The 21,606-nt window shown below is 39.0% G+C and overlaps 1 protein-coding gene across 6 annotated transcripts in view; it reads left to right on the forward strand.

Annotated features, from left to right (window-relative positions):
• PDE1A (phosphodiesterase 1A) overlaps positions 1-19,083 on the forward strand; it is a 272,683-nt gene extending 253,600 nt beyond the window's left edge. For all 6 annotated transcript variants that reach the window (XM_064161668.1, XM_064161651.1, XM_064161676.1 and 3 more), the window contains 3 exons: positions 784-968; positions 10,684-10,965; positions 18,963-19,083. In XM_064161668.1, the coding sequence (XP_064017738.1) occupies positions 784-968; positions 10,684-10,965; positions 18,963-19,039 (544 nt within the window). In that variant the 3' untranslated portion in view covers positions 19,040-19,083. The remainder of the gene's footprint in view (positions 1-783; positions 969-10,683; positions 10,966-18,962) is intronic.
• Positions 19,084-21,606: the final 2,523 nt, after the last annotated feature.

Raw genomic sequence — 21,606 nt, forward strand, 5'->3', positions numbered from 1 at the left:
GGCAAAGCTTCCTCGTGCGAGGTGGAGGATAAAAAGATACTTTTTCCTTAGTATGGAATTGAGAGCTACACCTATGAAGAGAATAGAGAGCCTATATGGTACAGAAATGTCTGAGCCAGTAGAGTTGCAGAAACAGTACTGAATGGGTGCCATGAGTATATGGTATGACATTCATTGTGATATCTGGAAAGCATTAAAATTATAGCTTATTATTTCCATACTATCCCATTCCAAATCTCAAGAGCATCTACCTTGTCTTGTGCAGTTCTCACTGCAACTATATTTTCTGATTAATGTAAAACCATTTGTATGCATATTAACATCTGTCTTTGGTACCAATGGCATAAACTATACAGTATAATTGAGTAGTGATTACCTGTACAAAGCCAGAAATAGGTCTGAATTTTTATTTCCAAGGAAAAAAGAGAATTTGTTCTTCCCCCCCTCCTTTACATGCATCTGCATATTCACATCTGACATTTGACTTCTACCTTATCTTATCTTATCTTAAAAGCTGCAGTAGCTTTTAATCAGATTTTAAATACACTGTACTAGATCCTGCTTTGACTACACTTGAAAAGTATGGAACTTGAGACAAATGTTCAGTTCAAGCTAAACTTACCTGTCATATGCTTTTGTGTCTTGATTCTTTTAAACGGTGAAAACTATTATTTGAAGTTAATGATTACTTGTAGGCACCGAGGAATTTGGTTAATTAACTGTTTGTGTCGTACTGAAATTGCCAGACTACATTCATGATCTAGGATTTTTTTCCTTCTGCAGCCAATATAGTCTGGGAGCAGTAAGCAATGCTGAAGCACACAAACGAACCAGTTTTAGAACTACAAGTGATGGAGGGACTCACACAGAAATTTCTCTAGCAACTGTAGATCTAAAGAGCTTTAAGGACAATTTGATGAAGATCATTCAAGCAAATAAAGAAAGATGGAAAGAATTAGCAGTAGAAGGTATGACATACTAAGGTGGAATGTTTTTATAGCTTACTCCCTAAGATCACACTGACTTTTTTTTGTCTTTTTTTCTTGTTTAATTCAATTTTATTCCCTTCAACCTACAAAAATACATAATTGTCTTGTATTCATATATTTTTTGTCTTAATGTTTGTTTGCATGGTCCTGCTTTGCTCTCCCTGGAGGTATAGAGAGATGCAGGTGGTCAGAGGATAAGAGGAAAACTTGTCTGTGCAATAAGGCTCTGTTGCTGCTCAGTTTATCTGTAGAGGTATGGGTTAGAAATGTGCATTTTTCACATTTAATCATAAATGGCACTGACATCTGCTTTAAATGACAAAGTCAACAATGTGAAGTAGCACATGCTGCTGCATTTCTTAAGAAATGTGAAAGTTACATTTTGCTATTAAAAGCACTATTTATTCCTCACTGTATGGAACAAACAGTATTTGGCTTCTTAAGACTATGCTTGTAGGGAATTATTTAAATCACCAAGTGATTAATCACCTAAAGATTTGGTAATCATGGCACATATTAGATGCAAACAAGGCAAAAAGTGACCTTTGTGTTTTGGTTGATAATTGATGGAGCCAAACCTGCACCAAGCATCTTAGCTCATAAGCCATACCTGACAATTGTCTGGAGATATAGTTATCTGAGTGAAATGGTTTCTGTTAATTGTTGAGCACAGGTTATAACCTTGATCCAGGTTAAGTGAATGCCATTTGGGAATATTTTGTCTGCAGTCTGTGTTGTTTCTGAGGAAGCACCTGGAATATTTCGGTACAACATTTCACTGATGGTCTCACAGTACTGACTGTAGGCAATGGTATCTTAGAACTCGGTGCCAGCCTTGTCTTTCATCCCATCACCTGAAGCAGCATTTTTTTTTCCAAAGAGGTGTGAGAGAAGCTGGAAAAATACTGTTGGGTGGTGCTAAACTCTAATTTACTGCTAAACTGCAAATGAATATTCTCATTAGGAGAATATAAAAAACAAGCCTCATATATCTGCTGTGACAACGACTTCAGAGTTAGGTAGAAGTGGCAGCTGAGGAGGTGATTTAATTGATAATGTCTTCTTCATGAGCAGCTTTATATGATCAATTGTCTCTTTTGATATTGTCCACCTAGCACTGACTGATCAAAGGGACAAAGCTGCTAATTTGTGGTGATCAGTAGTAATAGCAGACCATCAGGGTGCACAAGACCACTTAGCTACAGCCTGCAGAAATCAGGCACCCCATGGCTGTCTACATGCAAGATCTTTCAATATGGAAGAATGGAGAGTTTACTGTCCAGAAGTTTGCCATTTCCAGTTACATATAACTAACCAGTTTGATTTTGGTACATCAGCTTTTTGGTTTGGAGGTGTACAGTGCTATCAAGACATAATTTCCCCTTCATTCCTAGTGCTTTGTAAATTACTGATACATTTAGCCCAGTTTTTACTGGGCTGTTGACAGCCATTGCAAAGACAAAGCTTCTCACAGCAAGAGATTTAAGGATTCTTCTGGGTAAATGATTGTTTCTCTATGCAGTCAATATTAATGTGAGGCCCAGCAAGATCCAGGAAACTCTTGGCATGCTTTCTACTGTGAAAAACAGAGATGTTATGTTCAAGCCTCCACGGACTTTGTTAAGATTGTGGTTGTTTATGTTCTAGGATGCCCTTCTTTTCTTCCATCAACTTGACTAATGAAGTATTTCTAAGTATTTCCTGAACAGATTTATGGAATTACAGTAGAAGGTACATTAGGAAAACTGATGGGTAAGTGGAAATAGCTGGTGCTGAGGCCAGAGCTTGATGAACAATATCAGCTCTGTGTGATTGTGGTTGAATATGTTTTGCCAAATCTCCTTGAGAGCAAGGAAAAGATTCATAGTAAACTCCACCCATAAAGAGGCTACTTACATCAACCTCTTCAGATGACTGGAGTATGGAGGCCTTCATGGTGCCTCATTAGAATCTAGAGGAACCTTCTAAAAATGCAAATGCTTTTGAGTACAGATTCATATTTTGTCAGTATGCAAATAGTAAGGTTTTTAATAAAAGCCATAGGAAGATTATATAAGTGTTGTGGCAGTGAGATATTTTCCATTCATTTGAAATGGAACATGTGAGTGCTAAGGGCTGCAAGAAAAGATGTTTTCACTCAGTAAATGTGGCCCCCTGTAGAGCACTCTCTGAGGTACCACATTAAGTTCCTTGTCACTTAGTGGGAGCAGGAATCTTCTGCAGCTGATCCAGATGAGCAGTAGGTCTGCAGTGAAGCTGCACCCTGCAAAGGCTGGAAATCCTTAATCAGACTGTGCAAAATTGGAATCTAGCAATGATTGAAAACTGCTGAAATACATCCCCTTTCCAGTGAAATTCCTTTCAGATCACACTCAATTTTGATTAAGCTTGTAAGTAAATAACCTGAGAACCTCAGATCATTTGTTCCATCCTGTCTGGATCTCACGTAACCTCCTCTGACACTATTGCTTGATGAAAAGTCTTTAGGTTGCCTTGGGCATCTCTCTGAAGTTGTGTTTTATTCTTACGTTAGTAGGAGCATGTACTGAGGGAAGAAATGTCAGGGGTAAATCACTGCCAGGTGAAAGGAGAGTTATTGCTGTTACTGTTCCTACCTAAGTAATTTATGACAAGCTGCAAAGCGCACTGAGGAGGTCATGTGTATGAGGACAGTGTGCCAGAGTAAGCAGGCTGACTATTAGTGTAGACTTCCAAACACACTTCCTGAGCTGACTGTGACAAACAGTACTTGTGCAGTTAAAAGAACCATCTGCATTCATTTTCAGTGGGCTCCACAAGCACTAGACGTTGTTTTGAGATTAGTTCCCAGGGTCAGGAGAAGATGTCTCTAGAAAAGGTAGTAACACAGATAAGTAATATAGGCAGGGAGCTAGCGAAAATTCATATAACTTTCTGGAGAAATATGAGAAATAATTTTCATTCCAGCTTCTCACCTTTTCAGGATAAGGCTGCTCAGGTAGCACGGGTTGAGAGGCAGTTCAGCTGTCTCAGCAAAGGCTGGTTCCTATACTCAGGCAGCCCAGAGCAGAAGATTAAGACGCGCCGGCAGTGCTGTTGACAGGGCAGCTTTTCTGGAGGTGCAGGTGCTCTTCAGACTTGATGTAGAGCAAGGATCTTATGCACGGAGCGGTGTACTTTGTTTTGGAAAGGCTTGTAGTACTAAAGAAAGCGTTTTTTTACCTAGGCAGCTGTTTGAGAGCTTCCTTAACAGAAGGCACTCTAAATAAGATGACTCCATTTTGCTAAATGTATAATTGATGCAGAGCGGCTCAGTGCTCTATAGCCTAAGGGTCCTCAACCTTTCACCACTGGAGGATTAGAGGAATGTTTCTCGGGCCTTTCAGGGAATACTGTTAACAGGGAATTACCATAATGATCAAACATCTGGGATTCTAATTTGAAAGCCTTGATGTTTAATTAATATTCCAAGACCCTAATCACCACATAATCTGTCTTTGTTCAGCTCAACACAGTGACTAACAGGCGATTCTGTCCTGTGCTTTTTTCACCATAGCACTAGGGCTGCTATGTGCAGTTCTGGTAGTTGTAGCAAATAGACAGTAAAGATGCTCAGATGAGCCTGAGAGGTCCTTTCATTAAAGAAAACATTTGCTAACTGGATTTTAAGGTCAGGAAATTACTAGTCCACTGAGAAAGCTCTAAGAAACACACAACTTCTGGGGAAAGATTTAAATATCATGTCAAATCCTTCATGATACAGCTCTTAGAACACAGAGAAATCATAACATGATGATTTCATACTTTTAAAATACAGTTGTTTATTCCTTATGCCTGCAATTCCTTCATATTTATTTTATCCTGCAAAAGTGTTCCAAAGATTTGCTGATGAAGCTGGTCAGTGGTTGCCAAGCGTGGGCACTCTCGCAGAGTGAAAGGTTATGGACTGGTAATTGTACTTCTGCAGGCATCACTGTAAATGACGTTACAGGGATAAATAGATATCATTATCTTCCCTTTATAGTTGGGCAAAAAGAAGCACGGAGAGCTTATGACACTCACCTCAGGTCGTATAATAGCATGAGCAAGTGCAGCATACAGACCAAGGGCCCAGCTGCCAGATGATTTGGCCCATGGTTGTTCATCTGCAGGGTAATGCAGCAGCAGTGTCACTCGTTCCCATTTTATGTTTATGTAGCTCTTCTGAATAATTAACTGTTACAGAACCTGACCAAAGGTTGCATTGTTTGTATGGAAAGGGATCAGTGACAAATCTTGTCCTCAACACCTTTTGGCAACACGCTGTGCTGCACAGCTCAAAGGTGTATGTCTGGGATGACTGACGGCATTGGGACAGGCTGAAAAAATATGTGAAGCTGAACAGGGCTCTTGCACTGTCCTGTGCCTGATGTAGAGAGTAAAAGTATGCAAAATTACAGCTATTACATCTTTGCAGTACAGATCAGCCTTTTTTTTTTTGTCTCCTGTGGGTAGCAACTTTGAATAACAAATGTCTCTTCTGAAAGGCTTCTGGATGGTACCTGCAGGCTCCCCTCGGGCACTTTCAGTCCTGCATCCTTCCAGTCACAATAACCACAGGGTTCAGTTCCATTTTGTCTGAAAGATTTTCTCTACAGACTCGCTAATAAGAAGAGAGTAACAGCTGCTGAAATGCAAAAATCTGCGAGTGATGATCTGATAGCATGCTAATGTGATTTAGCAGCCACTAGGAAGGGCGGGAGGTGGGAGGATGTGTGTGACAATCACAGAAACCCACTGACAGTTTGGCACATGCAATCTACCCTAATGGACCATTTTAATCTGTTGGAGAAAAATAAATTCGAAGGGCTAAAGAATTTCTATCTAGGACCAGTGACAGTGATTTTAATTGCAGTGCTAAGGTGTTTAGGTCATAAGTGGAAAAGGAGAATTTTTCACCCTGGTGTGAGGGAACACAATGAATGGGTTGAGCTAAAAGTAGCAAGAAATGTTTTGTATTTTCAGTATCTGGTAAATCACAGAATTCATAAGAAATTATAAGGGCAACTGACAATGGGAACTGTTATATATTACCACAGAGTATACACCAGAGAGCTGGCCTACCCCTGCATATGACAAACTATGTGACTTAGAACACCTTTTTCCTCTGGTAGGCTTGAAGCAGTGCCTTCCTTCTCCTGCCCTGAAAGTCCAACATTCAAGCCTCTGTGCTTACAGCTGAAGATCAAAAGAGAAGTAAAAGGTGGAGCTGGCCCCTTCTAGGAGACCATAAACTTGCAATTATTTTTAACCAAATCTTTTAGTAAAAAGTTTTGATCACTTAATAAGCCTTTGCTACATTTTCTATACAATGTAATGCTGTGACATCAGGTGTCATTGGGTTATGTGGTTGGTAGTGGTTTTGTGTAGATGTGATGAAATCTGCGTGATGAATTGAAAGTGTAATGAATCAGTGTCTAAATAATTCTGTGAGTTACTGCAATGTGTTCCTGAGTTTGAAGTCTGGGAAGGAAAGTTAAAGAAAACATAGCTTGCTGATGAGCTCTGATTAAACATCATCAATACTGCAAAAAACAAGTTGCATTCTATTTTAAGGCATTTTTCCACCTATGGTTGGCCATGGTAATGTATGCCCACTGTAGAGGAGGAGCTTGCTCTTTCCAGCAGCCTGGTACAGTGTGAGGGGGCAGCAACCTCGCCTTCTGCTCTCGGAGATCCCTGGCAGTTAGTGGCTGGGTGAAGGCAGAGGCTCTGCCACAGTATTTGCTACAGACCCTACTACCCAGCACTGGGCACCAAATGCCATGCCAGCTCTGCTTCTCTTACATGAGTGGTAATAGTTTAGCTATACCTTGCTTGTTTTTTAGTTATTTGGTCACTGTTCCAGTCTCAGCCTCTTTTGAAGTAAGTATTTCTGTTTTATCAGTGACAAGACAGCAGGGAGCATAGCAAATGCCAATTACCACCTAGAGTATAAAAGTCCTGTATAATATAGAGTACAATTATTAGCAGTTATGGAAATCAGAAGTCTAATTTTTTTTTCCCAGCACATATAGGATATTCCACTAGTACCATCAGAATCCATTACTCTTCCTCTTTTTGGCAGTGGATTCCATAGGGATTGAACCTGAGTGGAGCAAACCAACTCAGAACGTGAAAATTGTGATGTCATCATAGAGGATTCTGTACTTGAGGCTTCTCAGCCTCAGACACAATTACTAGCCACTCCTCCTAGTTGCCCTAAACAAACTCCTCCTAAGTCACCAAGTTACTTTTATTTTAAGTTTGTTTACCTGACAATGCCTTTGAAATGTTATCATCATGGAATGCTAATTGCTGATATGATTATCAGCAAAAAAACACCCCCCCAAACTCTAATGTCTAGCAATAGTTATAACTTCAGAGATTTTAAAATGCCACAGTATTTTTCACACTTAGGAAAGATAATATTTTTCTCACACATTCTTTTCTAGTATCAAACCAGTTTAAATGCAATAGGTGTGGCATTTAACTTGTATGTTATCAGGTGTAACTTGGTCCAGAGATACTCCATTTCAAAGCTACATGCATCAGAGATCACAGAGTCACAGAACTTTAGAGGTTGGAAGGGATGTCCAGAGATTGAGTCCAACCTCCCTGCCAAGGCATGATCCCCTGGTGTAGTTCACACAGGAATTCATCCAGGCAGGTTTTGAAAATCTTCATAGAAGACTCCACAGCCTCTGGTCAACCTGTTCCAGTGCTCCATCACTCTCAATGTAAAGAAGTTTCTCTTGATGTTGAGGTGAAACCTTTTGCATTCCAGTTTGTAGCCTTTGCTCCATCTCTTGTTGCTACTGACCACCAAAAAGAGATTGTCTCCATTCACTTGACACCCACTCCTCAGATATTTATACCTGAGTTAGATCTTGTCTATGTTCTAGATATCCTTAAACAAGCATGACTGAGATCACCTCAGGGGCTGTCACAGAAATAAGAGATAAGCATCACTCAAGTTAAGAACATACCATCAGCTTGTTAATCTTAATTTTCCATTTTAATTTTGGTAGGGAGTAAAGGAAAGCAATTTTAAGCCTAGAAATTCAAAATACTGCTTTTGAGGTTTGCCTGTATGAACATTCTGAGACTTGCAACACGAGAATAAAGTGCCCAGCCACTTAGGTACGCTAAGACAAACCTGAATTCTGGTTAGAATTTTCCTAAAACACCATTCTGTGAGAAAAATGCTGACTGTTCTTACTACTGTCAGAGTAAAAATGTACCTTTGGTAACGTGCACTGACTTGATAGTGCAGTTTTATGTGCAAGTATAGTTGCTTTTGCTTTCCTCAACTTGCTGATTCATCTGAACAGTGTCTGAAATATTTTATCTTGGAATTTCCTTGGCTTTTTAATAGAGTTAAGGGAAATTACTTGTAGGTCTGCCATATGGAGACAAATATGGCATGTAAATCAGTTTCTTGGGACAACAGCCTAAGACCTAAGGTAGGTAAATTATAATATGGTGGACAGATGCTTCAATTAACATATCTAGGTTGAATATCAGATTTGCTTCAATTTGCATATGCATATTTTTTAATGCCTTTACCACAAGCACTTCATTGTAAGAGCTGTAGTGAAGCCTGCAGAAAAAGAATGCCTGCCTAAGTTTTAGAAGATTTGGAATCCAAAGCAAGATCATCTCTAAAGTTCATTAAAAACCTGCTGTAACAGTTTAGAAATTGCTCAAATTGGAAAATTCTTGATTTTTCAAAGATACGTCAGAAAGTGTAAGAACTGAAAAGGAGAAGGAAAATATTTAGCTAGTCCATGCTTCTGCATGCTGCTTTGGTTTGCAGATGTTCCTTTCTGTTCCATTTCACAAACCAAATTGTAGTTCAGGAATAATTTTCTGTGCATTCAGGAAAGTGAGATGGCAGACAAATACTGACTGTGGTAGAAATGGGCTGTATTTCGGTTGTCATATGTAATCGCTTTTGGTCTGGATTTGGACGTGTCACTCACAAGCAGGGTTTCTAGGAGCTCCTAGTTGAACTCAGTATCTCAATGCTTGGGTTTTTTCCTTACGATAGTGTGCACAACCAAGTTAGAAGTATCATACAGCTATTTTGTGCAATGCTTTCTTTTCCATTCCCTTTTCCTTTTTATTTCCCTTTTTTCTTTTTCTTTTTATTTCTCTTTTTCCTTCTTTTTTATTTTTGAGGTTTTTTCCCTTCCTTTTCCTTTTTTAAAAATCTTTTTCTTTCTCTTTTTATTTTCTCTTTTTCTCTTTCTTTTTCTTTTCCTCTTTCTTCTTCTCTTTGTCTTTCTCTCTTTCTCTTTCTCTTTCTCTTTCTCTTTCTCTTTCTCTTTCTCTTTCTCTTTCTTTTTCTTTTTCTTTTTCTTTTTCTTTTTCTTCCTTCTCCTTCTCCTTCTCCTTCTCCTTCTCCTTCTCCTTCTCCTTCTCCTTCTCCTTCTCCTTCTCCTTCTCCTTTTCCTTCTCCTCTCTCCTCTCTCCTCTCTCCTCTCTCCTCTCTCCTCTCTCCTCTCTCCTCTCTCCTCTCTCCTCTCTCCTCTCTCCTTTCTCCTTTCTCCTTTCTCTTTCTTTCTCTCTTTCTTTCTCTTTTTCTCTTTTTTCTTTTTTTTAATTTTTTCTTTCTTTTTCTCTTTCTCATTTTCTTTCTCTCTTTTTCTCTTTCTTTTTTTCTTTCTCTTTCTATTTTTCCTTTTTCTTTTTTTTATCTTTTTCTTTCTCCTTTTCTTTCTCTTTCTCTTTTCCTTTGTCCTTCTCTTTCTATTTTTATTTTTTCTTTCTCTTTTTCTTTTTCTTTTATTGATAGTCTCTTGTGTCTTCTATAGTAGCATACAGATTCTAAAAGTGGAATTTACGAAAGAGTGAAGTAGGTCCCCCAGTTATTTTCTATCAGACTTTTCAACCTCCCTCAAAAGATTTCCATTTTTTGTTTTCATCTTCTAATTCCTCCTGCTGTCACCTCTGTGCTGCTCTGTTCTGTCTCTTTTTACTTTGGGCATTTAATTTGTACCGTTCTCCAAGTCGCTTCAATTCATCAAGTAATAGAGCGTTTCACAAACATGTATTTTCTCCTGGAGCTTCTATCCCTCAAAGTACAATTTTCCTTATATTTTTTCCTTCCCATTTTGTATGTGCCACTAAGCTGCAAGGACAGAAGTACTGGATTGCATGTATATAACCTTCTCTAACTTGTTTCAGCAGAAGATGTCAATTAGCTGACATTTCAGGACTTTTCCATGCTTCTAGGCCAACTTCCTTCAGGGCTTCCCTTCAGTTCTGATGCCTTCTCCATCCCCAGCCAGGTGCTCCCCTCCATGCATTTTCTCTGTTGCAGAACTGATGAGCTCTGCTCCACCTAGTCCTGTGGTGGTAAACACTGCTGCTGGCAGATCTATTTGCAGCATGGGCTACTCCTGTTCTCATCATTCATCTTACAGTGTGTCTGATGCTGCTGCTCGCTCTGTACTATGGCCAAAAAAGAGAGAGCAAAATAGAGATCAAACCAGAAAGTGGACCACTGTGTTTCATGTACAATAGCATACTCAGGAGCATAATCTGACACATATTAAACACACTAATGCACCTGCAGAAAGTCTGTATTCACAACTGTCCAACACGCAGCTCCGTCACTCGCTAGTCGGAAATCAAACAGTTGTGGTAAATCCTTCTTATCTAATTTACATATTTTGTTCCCTTTTTGTAGAAGAACTTGGGAAAAATGTTGGTGAACAGGAAAAAGACCAAGGCAGAAATTCCACAGATGCACAGTTAAAGGAAGAGACAGCAAGGATACAAAATGAGAGTAGCCAGGGAAGCGATGGTACAACCTGTCCTCCCAGATCCATCGTCCTACAAGTAGTCTCTTCTGACGCTTCTTTGAGTGATGAATCCAGCTCAGAAAAAAGCACTAACTCTGATCCGAACCAGAAAGATCTCATCGATGCCCAGCAGGAAACAGAAACACAGAATACAGAGCCACTGAATGGTAATGCTTCTTCACAGAGCACTGCTTAATCTATTGAAGCTGTCCAGGGTGAAACTGCAGCAGTGTCTGGTATCTCCCCGTCAGACACTGAGAGTAATGTAAGATATCGAACTAAGGTGTTGTACAAGCAACCATCAAATAAAAGCTGGTTAGCATAAACAAATATAATCTCCTTGGTATTAACTATATGGTATCTAGTAGACTCCACCCCCCACCCCCTTTTTTCCCTTTTAATTATTTTTTTAAATAAGCCACCAAGACCTTTAGTTGAAGTGGGAGAATGACTTTGAAGTAATTTAAAGATGCATATTTGCGATTAAACAGCAGAATAGAGAATGAGCTGAACTTTCAAAACAGAAGTATGTAACATTTTCTCCTCTAACAGATTTTTCAGAAGAAAGCTTTTCACCATGAGAACAGCTAGACATTGGAATAATCATAGAATCAAGCAGGTTGGAAGAGACCTCCAAGATCATCCAGTCCAACCTAGCACCCAGCCCTAGCCAGTCAACTAGACCATGGCACCAAGTGCCTCATCCAGGCTTTTCTTGAACACCTCCAGGGATGGTGACTCCACCACCTCCCTGGGCAGCCCATTCCAATGGCAAATCACTCTCTCTGTCTGTGGATTCTTTTACACTGGAAAGTTTTAACACTCATCTTGACAGGATCTTGGGCCATCTCATTTCAACTTAGAAAGGTTGGCCCAGATGATCCTTGAGGTCCCTTCCAATCTGGCAGTCCATGATTACTATTTTTATACTGTTAAAATGCACTCTTAGTTTAGCCATCTAATATGATTATTATTTTGTAAACCACATCCTTTGTACTAAGTGTAAATCTTGAGTAGACAGAATTTGCTGGCTCTAGTAGGAATGGGACTGTGTCATTCTCTCAATCAGAAAGATTGGTCTCCTGCCTTTATGAATGTTAGGATAAGCTTTGAGGTATTAGGGTCATAAGAATAATCAAGGTATACAATGACACTTTTTTTCCTCACTTCTAATTAAAATGCTAAACTCATTAATGTTTTTATGATAGTGAGGCTTGTGATGTTGTGCCAGAAGCACGGCATTGCCTGAGCAGCAACACTGAGTTTAGACATAAATAAATGACTTGGCATATTTAGGAAAAAAAATGCCTTTTTTGGGGAACACCCACTTATTCTAGACTTCTGCATTCCAGCACTCCATGCTTTTATTGTTGACAGCTTTTTTTCTTCTGTCAGAAATAACAGATGGGTAATTTAGGGTCCTAAATCAAAATATTTACACTAAAATTAATTTCTCAGCATTTGAAGTTGTCTGGTAACTGACATTTCTGTCTTTTGACATCCATGTTTTATACTAAAGCCTGGCCTGAAATTTAAGTGCCTTGGAAAAGTTTCCCATCTCCTGGATGAGGAGCATAGTAGGAAAATCTGCACCTTCTATCTTTCAAACTGTGCAGAACTCTGTTGTGGTGTAGCTGTCCTCAGGGGTCTTTAGATGGCAGAGCAGCAAAATGCTGCTCAAGTCAGATACACCTCAGCAGACAGGCACTGTGGTCTGCTGGCTTGTCAATCTTTATATTCTCTCTTTCTTATGAGAACAAAGATTTCTTATTTTAGGAAAAGCTAATATCATTCATTTTCTAAGGAAGGGAGTTTTCCACAGAATGCCTTACATTTTAACACTTCAAACCACAAAATTTATGAAGAGGAGCAGACTTTATATGTTAGTGTATTTCCAAAAGCAAACATGATCTGGCAGCTGTTTTTTCTTTCTTGAAAGTGGTAAAAAAAAAGATTTAATGACACAAATTCCACCAATCTAAGGATGTTCCTTACCTAGAGATGACAATAGTCAAAAAGTTCATATAAGTAATGAAATAGAAATAAGAGACTGATTTGTTTTGTGGAAATAAGTGGTATTGTAAGTAAATGAGTAGTCTTGAAGTGAAAGCCAGAGCTTGTACAAGCAAATTGCTTAGCTCTTGCATCTTTAAAGAGATGATGAGTGGTACTTAAACCATGGACATATACCAAGGGATGGAAAAAGGGGAGGTAGGTATAGCAGGAGATGCAACTGCATCAAGTGATTAATCACACAGTAAGAAGCAGTACATCATTTTTAAGGCATCTCCAGAGGCTGAGTGATGTGCCTATACTCTCTTACTGGGATCCTCAATTTACATCTGAGCCATTGTATGTTTTGCAGCAGTTTTCTCTGTTGCTCCTGATCGCCACAGACAGTTTTGCTGTAGAAGTACAGGTTTCTCTGCTGAAACTAAACTATGCCTGAAAATCTTAAACTGATATATAAAGATCTTTGGAAATGACATGGGACTGAAAGGATTTTTCTCTGTACCCTCCTTTACTACAAGTTGTGCCTTTTCCTGCTGTGAAGGGCATCTAAAAAGCAGGGGATACTGCTCATGTCATTGATTGAACACATACCCAGCTGACTTTCAAATGAGTTTGAAAACTGTTCACCTAGTATGCTTTCTGAACCAATGTAGTCATCAGTTCCTCTTGTTATGAGATGTTACATTGTCACAGGAAATTACATTGCCTAAATGCAATTGCCACTGGAAATTCATAGAACGCATCTGTGTCAATTCTTTAGGTCTTGCATTCTAGATTAATGATTTTTCTTCTGTTTAGATTTGTGAATCCTTAATTTAATTTATTTAATTACTCCCCCCCCAGTGGAAATATGCATCATAACCTACAGAAAGTCATGTTGTATTTTTTTCCAGTTTCATGAAGCTTTTGTGGACCCACTTATAAGTAATTCGTGGTCACACAAGTCAGAAAAACCACGAAGAGAATCTGGATTTCTGATTTACAATATTGCCAATTTTTAACAGAGTGCTACAATTATAAGAACAAATATATTGGTTAGGTGTTGTTTTCAAAGGCATCTGATATTTTAAGGCATTACTAGTTGTCATTTTATGTGAAACATCTATTCACTGTGTATTCATTTCCTTCAGTGATTGTGGTCATTTTCCAGCATAGATAAATAACCAGGTAAGTGGAGAGCTTAGTGAATGTTTTGACTCATTTCCATAGCATATTAATATCAGAGTCCAATACTCTCTCACCAGGTGCTTTTGGATATTACATCATAAAGGGTGTAAGGATTAAAATCAAATTCACCTGTCTGAAGACAGTTGATGTTACATGGGATTTCTGATTTAGCAGCAAACTGTATTGAAAGCAGACAACAAATTCAGATTAACTTAGCAAACAGAGCCTTTGCAAATTACATCTGAGTCACAATGCCAATGTGAGTCCCATTACCAGCCTTTGGAATATGATCACTGTCGCGACACTGAGTGTCCCCTGTCACCAGTAAGGCATTCACAGGTTGAAGCCAGCTCAAGTCCATTGCTCTCTCCAAAAATATTTTGCTTGTTGTTTAGTTTTCATACAATGTTCTGGGCTGAGCCATCTTTTTATTCCCTCTGTGCTGGCCTGGCTAACTCAAGGAGAGCATCACACTCTTCTGAAGAAAGCAAGGAGAAACATCTACATCGCTGCTTGATGCCCTCAACTGTCATACAATCAGTGGCTCCGCTCAACTGACATAAGTGCTTATCTTAGTCAAAGGCCATTCTGCTTTGCCTTTGTGTTGAGATTGTCCACTTTCTTTGCAGCAACTCTGGTCAGTCACCTCTTGCATTATGTCCTAAGTCTGATGAACACATTGATCTTGCCCACATCCTTTGAGCCTTCTTCCATTGTAGGAGTTTATTGGTCAGTCATGATAGAATTTACATTTGGATTTTATGTCATTCAAATGTTAGATTTATACTTGAATAACATTTTTATTCTTGCATCTTCCCTATTTTACCAATATTTAAATGTCATAGAAAAATGTTTTCAGTATTTTATGGTCTTTACAGAGAGACTGTGTCATCATCTTAAAAATTTCCTTCTTAGGGACAGGCTAGCCACAGTACTAAAGAATGAGAAATCTGGCTATATTTTACTTAAATATTACAATAGTTGAAGTCACCAACGACCATTTCACAGAACTTTCTGCTTCTGATAAACAACAGAGGAGACCTAATACACATTACTTGACCATGCTATAGGTCATACAAATAAATGACATCTTATATGGTCATATATTCTATGAATCTATCCTCTTAACCTATGAATCTACCCTTTTTACAAAGAGTCAGATAGTAAAGACAAGGGGTAATGGGTACAGATTGCTAACGGGGAGATTAGAACTGCACTACAGATTTTGTTTTCACCATTTGATCTATTAAACATCAGAATAAACTCCCAAGGGGAGGTGGTGGATTTCCCTATATTAGACAGGGACATTTCAAGGCCCAGCTTGACAGGGTGCTGAGCCATCTCATTTAAACTATATTCTTACCCTGAAAGGTTGGACTAGATGGTCCCTGAGGTCCCTTCTAACCTGGTATTCTGTGAATCTGTGCTGGGATTTTTCTGTGCCTGCCAATTGAAAAAGTGTACTGCAGGTGTTTAGATCAATGTGCAGGAGCCAGGGCAGCAGACTTTTAAAATAGCATCTAATGAGACTCAGGTTCTAGCTGTTTGAGATCAAATGAATTAGACTTGGGTTTCAGAAGCAGAAACTCTGTCACCATGTTAAAGATAACTTAAAAGAAAGGCAATGCAGGTATTTTGCACTGAAGTAGTCTTCAGTGTTCAGTGCCAAAGGGAAACTGAGGCTAATGTGTGTCATATTTCTCTTTCACAGTGATGACATAATTTAATATAATTGTAAATCAAGGGAATCCATTGAACTGTCATTATTGTCTAAATGTTAATGCTTAATGGTTTTGCAAGAGCCTTCATTGCTGCAGTGTGTGGAAAAGCCTGGCCACTACAAATAGCAAAGCAGTTTTCTTACTGTTTTCCCACTTCCCTCTTTTTCTCTGCATAAGCAATGTTTGAGACAGTCAAAGGTGAGTGCATTGCGTATGATGCAGTAGCACTCAGCACAGAAGGGAGCTACAGCATGCGCAGCATCCCTGCTTTGCACTTTTGCACCTCTGTTGAGGGCTAGCAGATCCAGGCAGGACTCTTTTTAACCAAGATCAGGTATTTGCAAAGGAATGTCACTTCAAGCAAGCAGCAGGTACTATCCACATAGTATTACATTTCCCTCCTTCTTCCCAAATTAGTATAAGAAGCACTATACAGCTATCAGGATGCAAATAGAACACTCCGTGATGTGCTTTTCTACCTATGCTCTTTTTGTGCTTCAGATGAGGCAAAAGCAGCGTCCAGAGTGCTTGTCTAGTGGTGTGACAGGTAAATAAGGACCTGTGGGTGTTGGGGCTGGGAAAATGAGATGACAAGTAAGGAGAAAAGAAACACAGGTGTACAGGTTGAAATTTTCATAACTTAGCTGTCACTGTTCTGTGCTTTACAAGAAAGTGGAAAGCTCAGTTGAGTTTTCTGTGATCAAGCAACTGAGCTAGAGTTGGGGAACACGGGAAGAGGATCTTTCTGTGGTCTTGGGATCTGACACTGAATGTTTAGATGTACTATGATGAGGGGATTCCTCATTAAAAAAGAAAAAGGGGCTTGTTTACCTTTGCATCATATCTCTTCCTAGGTGTAGTTCTTGCAGACTACTCCATTTTTTTTAACAGGAGTAACTATGCCCTGGGTCCTGGTCAGTGCAAGGGGGAAACAGAAGGTGGTTGTTATGAGAAGTCCAGTTGTGACCGAGTGTCATTTTTCTCCACAGTACCTTTGTCCTTTCCTTTGTCTCACTTCCATTTAATTGAGTGTTGCAAGATTAAGTGGAACTGTTCTAGGATGATTTTGTCTTAAGTGATGATTTCCTTTACTCCTGAGTGATTATTTAATCAGAACATTAATTTTAAAAACTGCTTATGTTTAATTAAAGAGTTCCACATTTCAATGTTTTATAAATGCTAATTGGCACACTTTAAACTTTTTACTCATGGTGATAAGGACATCAATGCTTAATACCAAAATGTAAAGGAGATAATAAATCTGCATTGCAACAGATTATCAGTAACTTCACTCTAATGACAGCAGTGGACTACCCAGTCACAGTGAATTGTACAAAGCACTCAGTGTCCCCAGCAGTCAGTAATGGAAAGCCTCTGGAGGATAACTAGGTTAAATAGCAGTGGATCCACATCCACAGAGAGATCCACATCAACAATATGCCAGTTTGACTTATGGCAATACAAGTAGCATCAAGTTATCATCTGTGCCCTGCAAATGATAGTGACTGTTCAGTGCCTCGGTGGCCCTGTGATGCTCAGCCAAGTGTGGAACCCTGAGCGCTTCCACAGAGCAGACACAGATTGCTGAGGTGCCTGGTCCATCATCGTGCCTTGTGTGCTCTGTGTAGATGAAGAGAGCACCAATAAATCAGGGTTTTACTACTAAGGAAAGGCATCTGTGTTTCTGCCTGGGATAAGGATGCAGGGAAGGTTATAAAAAGAGAGCAAATGATGAGTTGTAAGAATAGAGAGTAAAAGATAGCAGCTTTTAACAACCAGTTCACAGGGCAGAGTTTATGACATTAAAAACCTAATGCATTGACAGGAGGAAGGTTATGCAGGATTTAGAAGTTAATATTTTGCTTTTACGAAAATCAAACATGCGAAACGTTTTTAAGGCCTCCACAGATCACTTCTGTCCCTCTCCTAAAGCTTTACTAACCACTCTATAGCAAGTTTAAAGTTTATGTAGATTGATCTATTTTAATTTCACACATCTCCTCACCACCCCTCACCCCCTTTTTTTTTCATGTTTATGGATAACAACAGCTGAAAGATTTTGAGACATTTTTTGTTCTAATTCATGTTAATCTGATTATGAGACTGAAAATTTTGGAGAACAGATTGTCTGCATTCCACCTGCACTAAACCTGTGGTGAAGAACAATTCCTGGGGAAATATGGCCCCTCTGTTGTTGGCCCATTCCAGAGTGGACAGCACCCACTTTGCCACCATTCATGGCAATGAAACAAGGGTAAAATCAGTAGCAATTCTTACTCGATTATAGTGAAGCCACAGTGAATTCTTAGCTATTAATTTTCTTATTTCCTCATTTTTATGAGCTCTCTTCCCTGTCTCTAAACTGTGAGCCTCTTCTTCAACTCTCCTTTCAGGTCATATGTCATCCATTTCCCCTTTCAGCTGCCCATACCTTTGTTTTCTGGCTTTCAAAAATCCTCCCTTCCCTATAATTTTACTTTTATAGTTTTTATGCTTCTTCTAGCTCTTTTTTACCACTTTTGAGGCATCTGTGCTTTTTCTTCCTCACATTTTCAGTATGGCATTATTAACCACTTGTGCAGTTGCTCCATCAACTGGTTAAAACTGAAAGATAGTATATAGTTAGTAAATAACAGTGGAAGTTTCCTACATTCTCCCTGTGCTTGCTATCTCAGTTCAGAATTTCCTCAGATGAACTCATTCAGTTATTGAAAGAATAATTTAAGCAACAGCTTAATATGATTGTGGGTTTGAAATTCATGTTGTACTGCTTAGTTTGAAAGCTGCTTGTGTCACTTGGTGGCATTGCTCCTATCTGACTGAATTAATTGAATTCTTAGAACTTGACACTGGATTCTTTCATTATCTGAGGGAACCTTACACCAAATTTGAAAGCCTCCATTAAAGAGGATTTAAACAGCATTTCTCTATGGAAGGTGAATTTTGACTTCTAGTAAGTTGGGAGATAAACCAAAACCAATCTCACTTTGCTAACACTTATGTAAATTTCTTCATATTTCATTGTATTTTTGTTTTGTGATGTGCTCTGTTTCTTTCATTCTATCTTTTACCTTGCCATAATGATTAGTTAATTCATTCCTATGCTTACTGTGGTAAGAAAGCAATTAAAGAAAGCAGTGACTGAAACTTCATCTTCACCTTAATAAAGTCAAGAGGAAAAGTTCTGTCTAGGACTGTGCAGATGCTCATAACATGGTTACCTTTTTTGCTCAGATTCCAAATCACATTTGTTTATCTTCCAGGTGAGCCTAACCATTGTAAGAAGTCAGAAGAAATTGTAAAAGGCACTGAGCAGAATGAAGCACTGATAGAGAACTAGAATCACTATTTCTTGAAAAGCTTCTGATATTTCAGGCAGGACAGGTAATTTTGTCTTCTCTTTATTATAATGGGCAGAGTTTTATACCATAAAGACTTGTGTAGTGCTGATATTAACTTCTTTCTCTATTCCTGTTGTGGTTTTCAATAAAATGGGACATGGTAGACATGACTTTCTATGTCTTCTTAGAAGCCATTCAGTATAAAGAAAGGAAATCAGGAATTTTACATCTTGGAATACTTAATGTCATATTAAATGATCATGCAATAAAATATCCTCAGTTCATTTATATTATAGTAGTATTAAAAATCTGTTTGTGAATTTTCCCTTTGATCTCTGTTTCAGAAGAAAAGAAGAACTCTAGCTGTGCCTACCCTATACTCTCAGAGGCTGTTGTCTGTCAACTTGCTCTTGGATCATCTTGTTTCTGTGGAGAGTGAATGGACAGAAAGAACAAACGTGTAAAATGTAAACTCCTCAGCTGATAACTGAAGGCGCTTAACAATTTGCAAGATTCAGTTGTGTTTGTTGTGGCTATTTCCTCTTCTATTCTGCTTTCCTAAACTAGCCAAAATATTTTTTTTCAGCCAAAGTTGGACCTTGCTTTATTGCATCACTGACACCAGACGTTTGCAGTTAACCACGAGACATGTGAAAACACAACATTATCATCTGCCCAGGATTGCTGTTACCTTGTCACTGCTCTTGACATCCAATGGAGATGGAAAGTCAAAATCAAATGTTGCTATAGATATTTTTTTTGTGCAACCATGCTGCATGCAACATCAGTCTTACTTGTTAGCTTCCTTAAAATATCTAGAGATAAAAATATGTATACTGTAAAGGCCTGTACGGATGATGAGTGCAGTGGCTGCCACACGAAGGGAACTGGTGTTTAACAAATCAGTATTTGAAATCTCTCTTCAAAATTCATTTAATTACATCCAGTATTAAAGCTTAAAACTTGCAGTATTTTGCAAGACATCGTCAAGGGTTTCAGCCCTACCATGCACCTGCTCCTTTGTAGGGCAGAAGAAACAGTGGCAGGAATACATGAAAACGACTTCAGCAAAATTTTGTGTTGCTTCTCTGGCAGAATGGGTATCAGATCTGGAAGGTGACACTAAGGCCTTGCAGCATGGTTTGTCTCAGCAGCAAAGGTGGCAACACGGATCCTGCAAATTCCTTTCTGATAGAAGTTTGTTTCATTAAAAGAAAAGAGCAGACTCTGTTTCTCTGAGATGCAGCAGCACACAGGCAGTTACCTCTGCAAGAAGCCTCAGAACGAGCCCTCCAGCCTGAACTGTGCCCATAAAGAGACTCCATTTTCATCTCCGCTTCTCTTGAGCTGCGTGTGGCTCCTCCTGGCTTGTCCAGGTATTCCATGCAACTGCAGAAAACCTCATTTGCCTCTGCTGGAACCTGCCAGGAAGCTTCTGTGCTCCTCCCCTTTGTGTTGCAGACATTTTGACATCTTGGGTCACTGAACTCCTTCTTCTCATTTTCAGATTCTGTAGTTATTACCTCACTGACTGGAAAACGCTTTATGATCTGCCATGGTCTGCTCTGAAGAGGGCTCATGGAGGTGGTTGCACTCTATGCAGTGGCCAATGGATGTTTGAGACCTATTCATCTGCTGCTTCAGGGATCTAGCTACAGCTCAGCAGGCATCAGGCTTAACCTTAACAAGGGCATGCTTTGTCCTGATTGAAGAAGGGATCGTAAATCAGTCACCCTAGGCTGAGAGACTCCTACACTTCTGTACCTGTTGACTATCTCTTTTCTGACAGTGGCAGCAATTGAAATTGAACTGGGACCAGTGCAACCCAGAGCCCTGGGACAAGGGCGTGCCAAAAGGTGGAATCCCTGTCATTGAATATGTAAGCCATATACAGACTATGCACAAGTAGTGTGCATAGCTTTAACTTAAGAAATGTATGTGCATCTAGGATGTAAAAAGTGCATTTAAATCGTTTAGTGTTTCTGGTCCAGGGCTTGATTTAGCATTGACAAATATCTGTACAGTGCAGTTAATGAATGAAATGTTAACAAATGAAATTGTATCATATATGTTACAACACAATTGATATTTTTTTGCTATGAGTGAAGAATTTATATACTCTCTGATAGCGTTTGAGCAAATCATTAGTAACCTGGACTGCTCTGTGCACCTTTGCATCCTTCTGGGGAATGTGGAACGTTTTCTTTTTTCCCTTTATAATAAAATGTAAACCATCTAATGCCTTCTTATTGTCATTGTGACAAGAGAAGAAACACAATGGTCATATTGGACTTTAAAGAAAAACAATACATTGCCATGTTCTGTGGCTGTGGGAATTCTTCTCGTTTAGGATCTGAGAACTTGGGACCTTATTCCAGGTATGTCGAGTATCTGCAGGTCCATCCATATCTGAAAAGAATAAAAGATGACCAATATCTATAAAATCTAGGCCAGTCAGGTATTTCTTTGTTACAGAGTGTTCTTTAACATTGTAATTTATTATTCTCTGAAACAGAAATTCTGGAGCAACCAGAATTTAATGTTTTTATTGTATCTGCAATCTCAG

Source organism: Pogoniulus pusillus, chromosome 2 (assembly GCF_015220805.1).
Source record: "Pogoniulus pusillus isolate bPogPus1 chromosome 2, bPogPus1.pri, whole genome shotgun sequence".
Classification (NCBI taxonomy): domain Eukaryota; kingdom Metazoa; phylum Chordata; class Aves; order Piciformes; family Lybiidae; genus Pogoniulus; species Pogoniulus pusillus.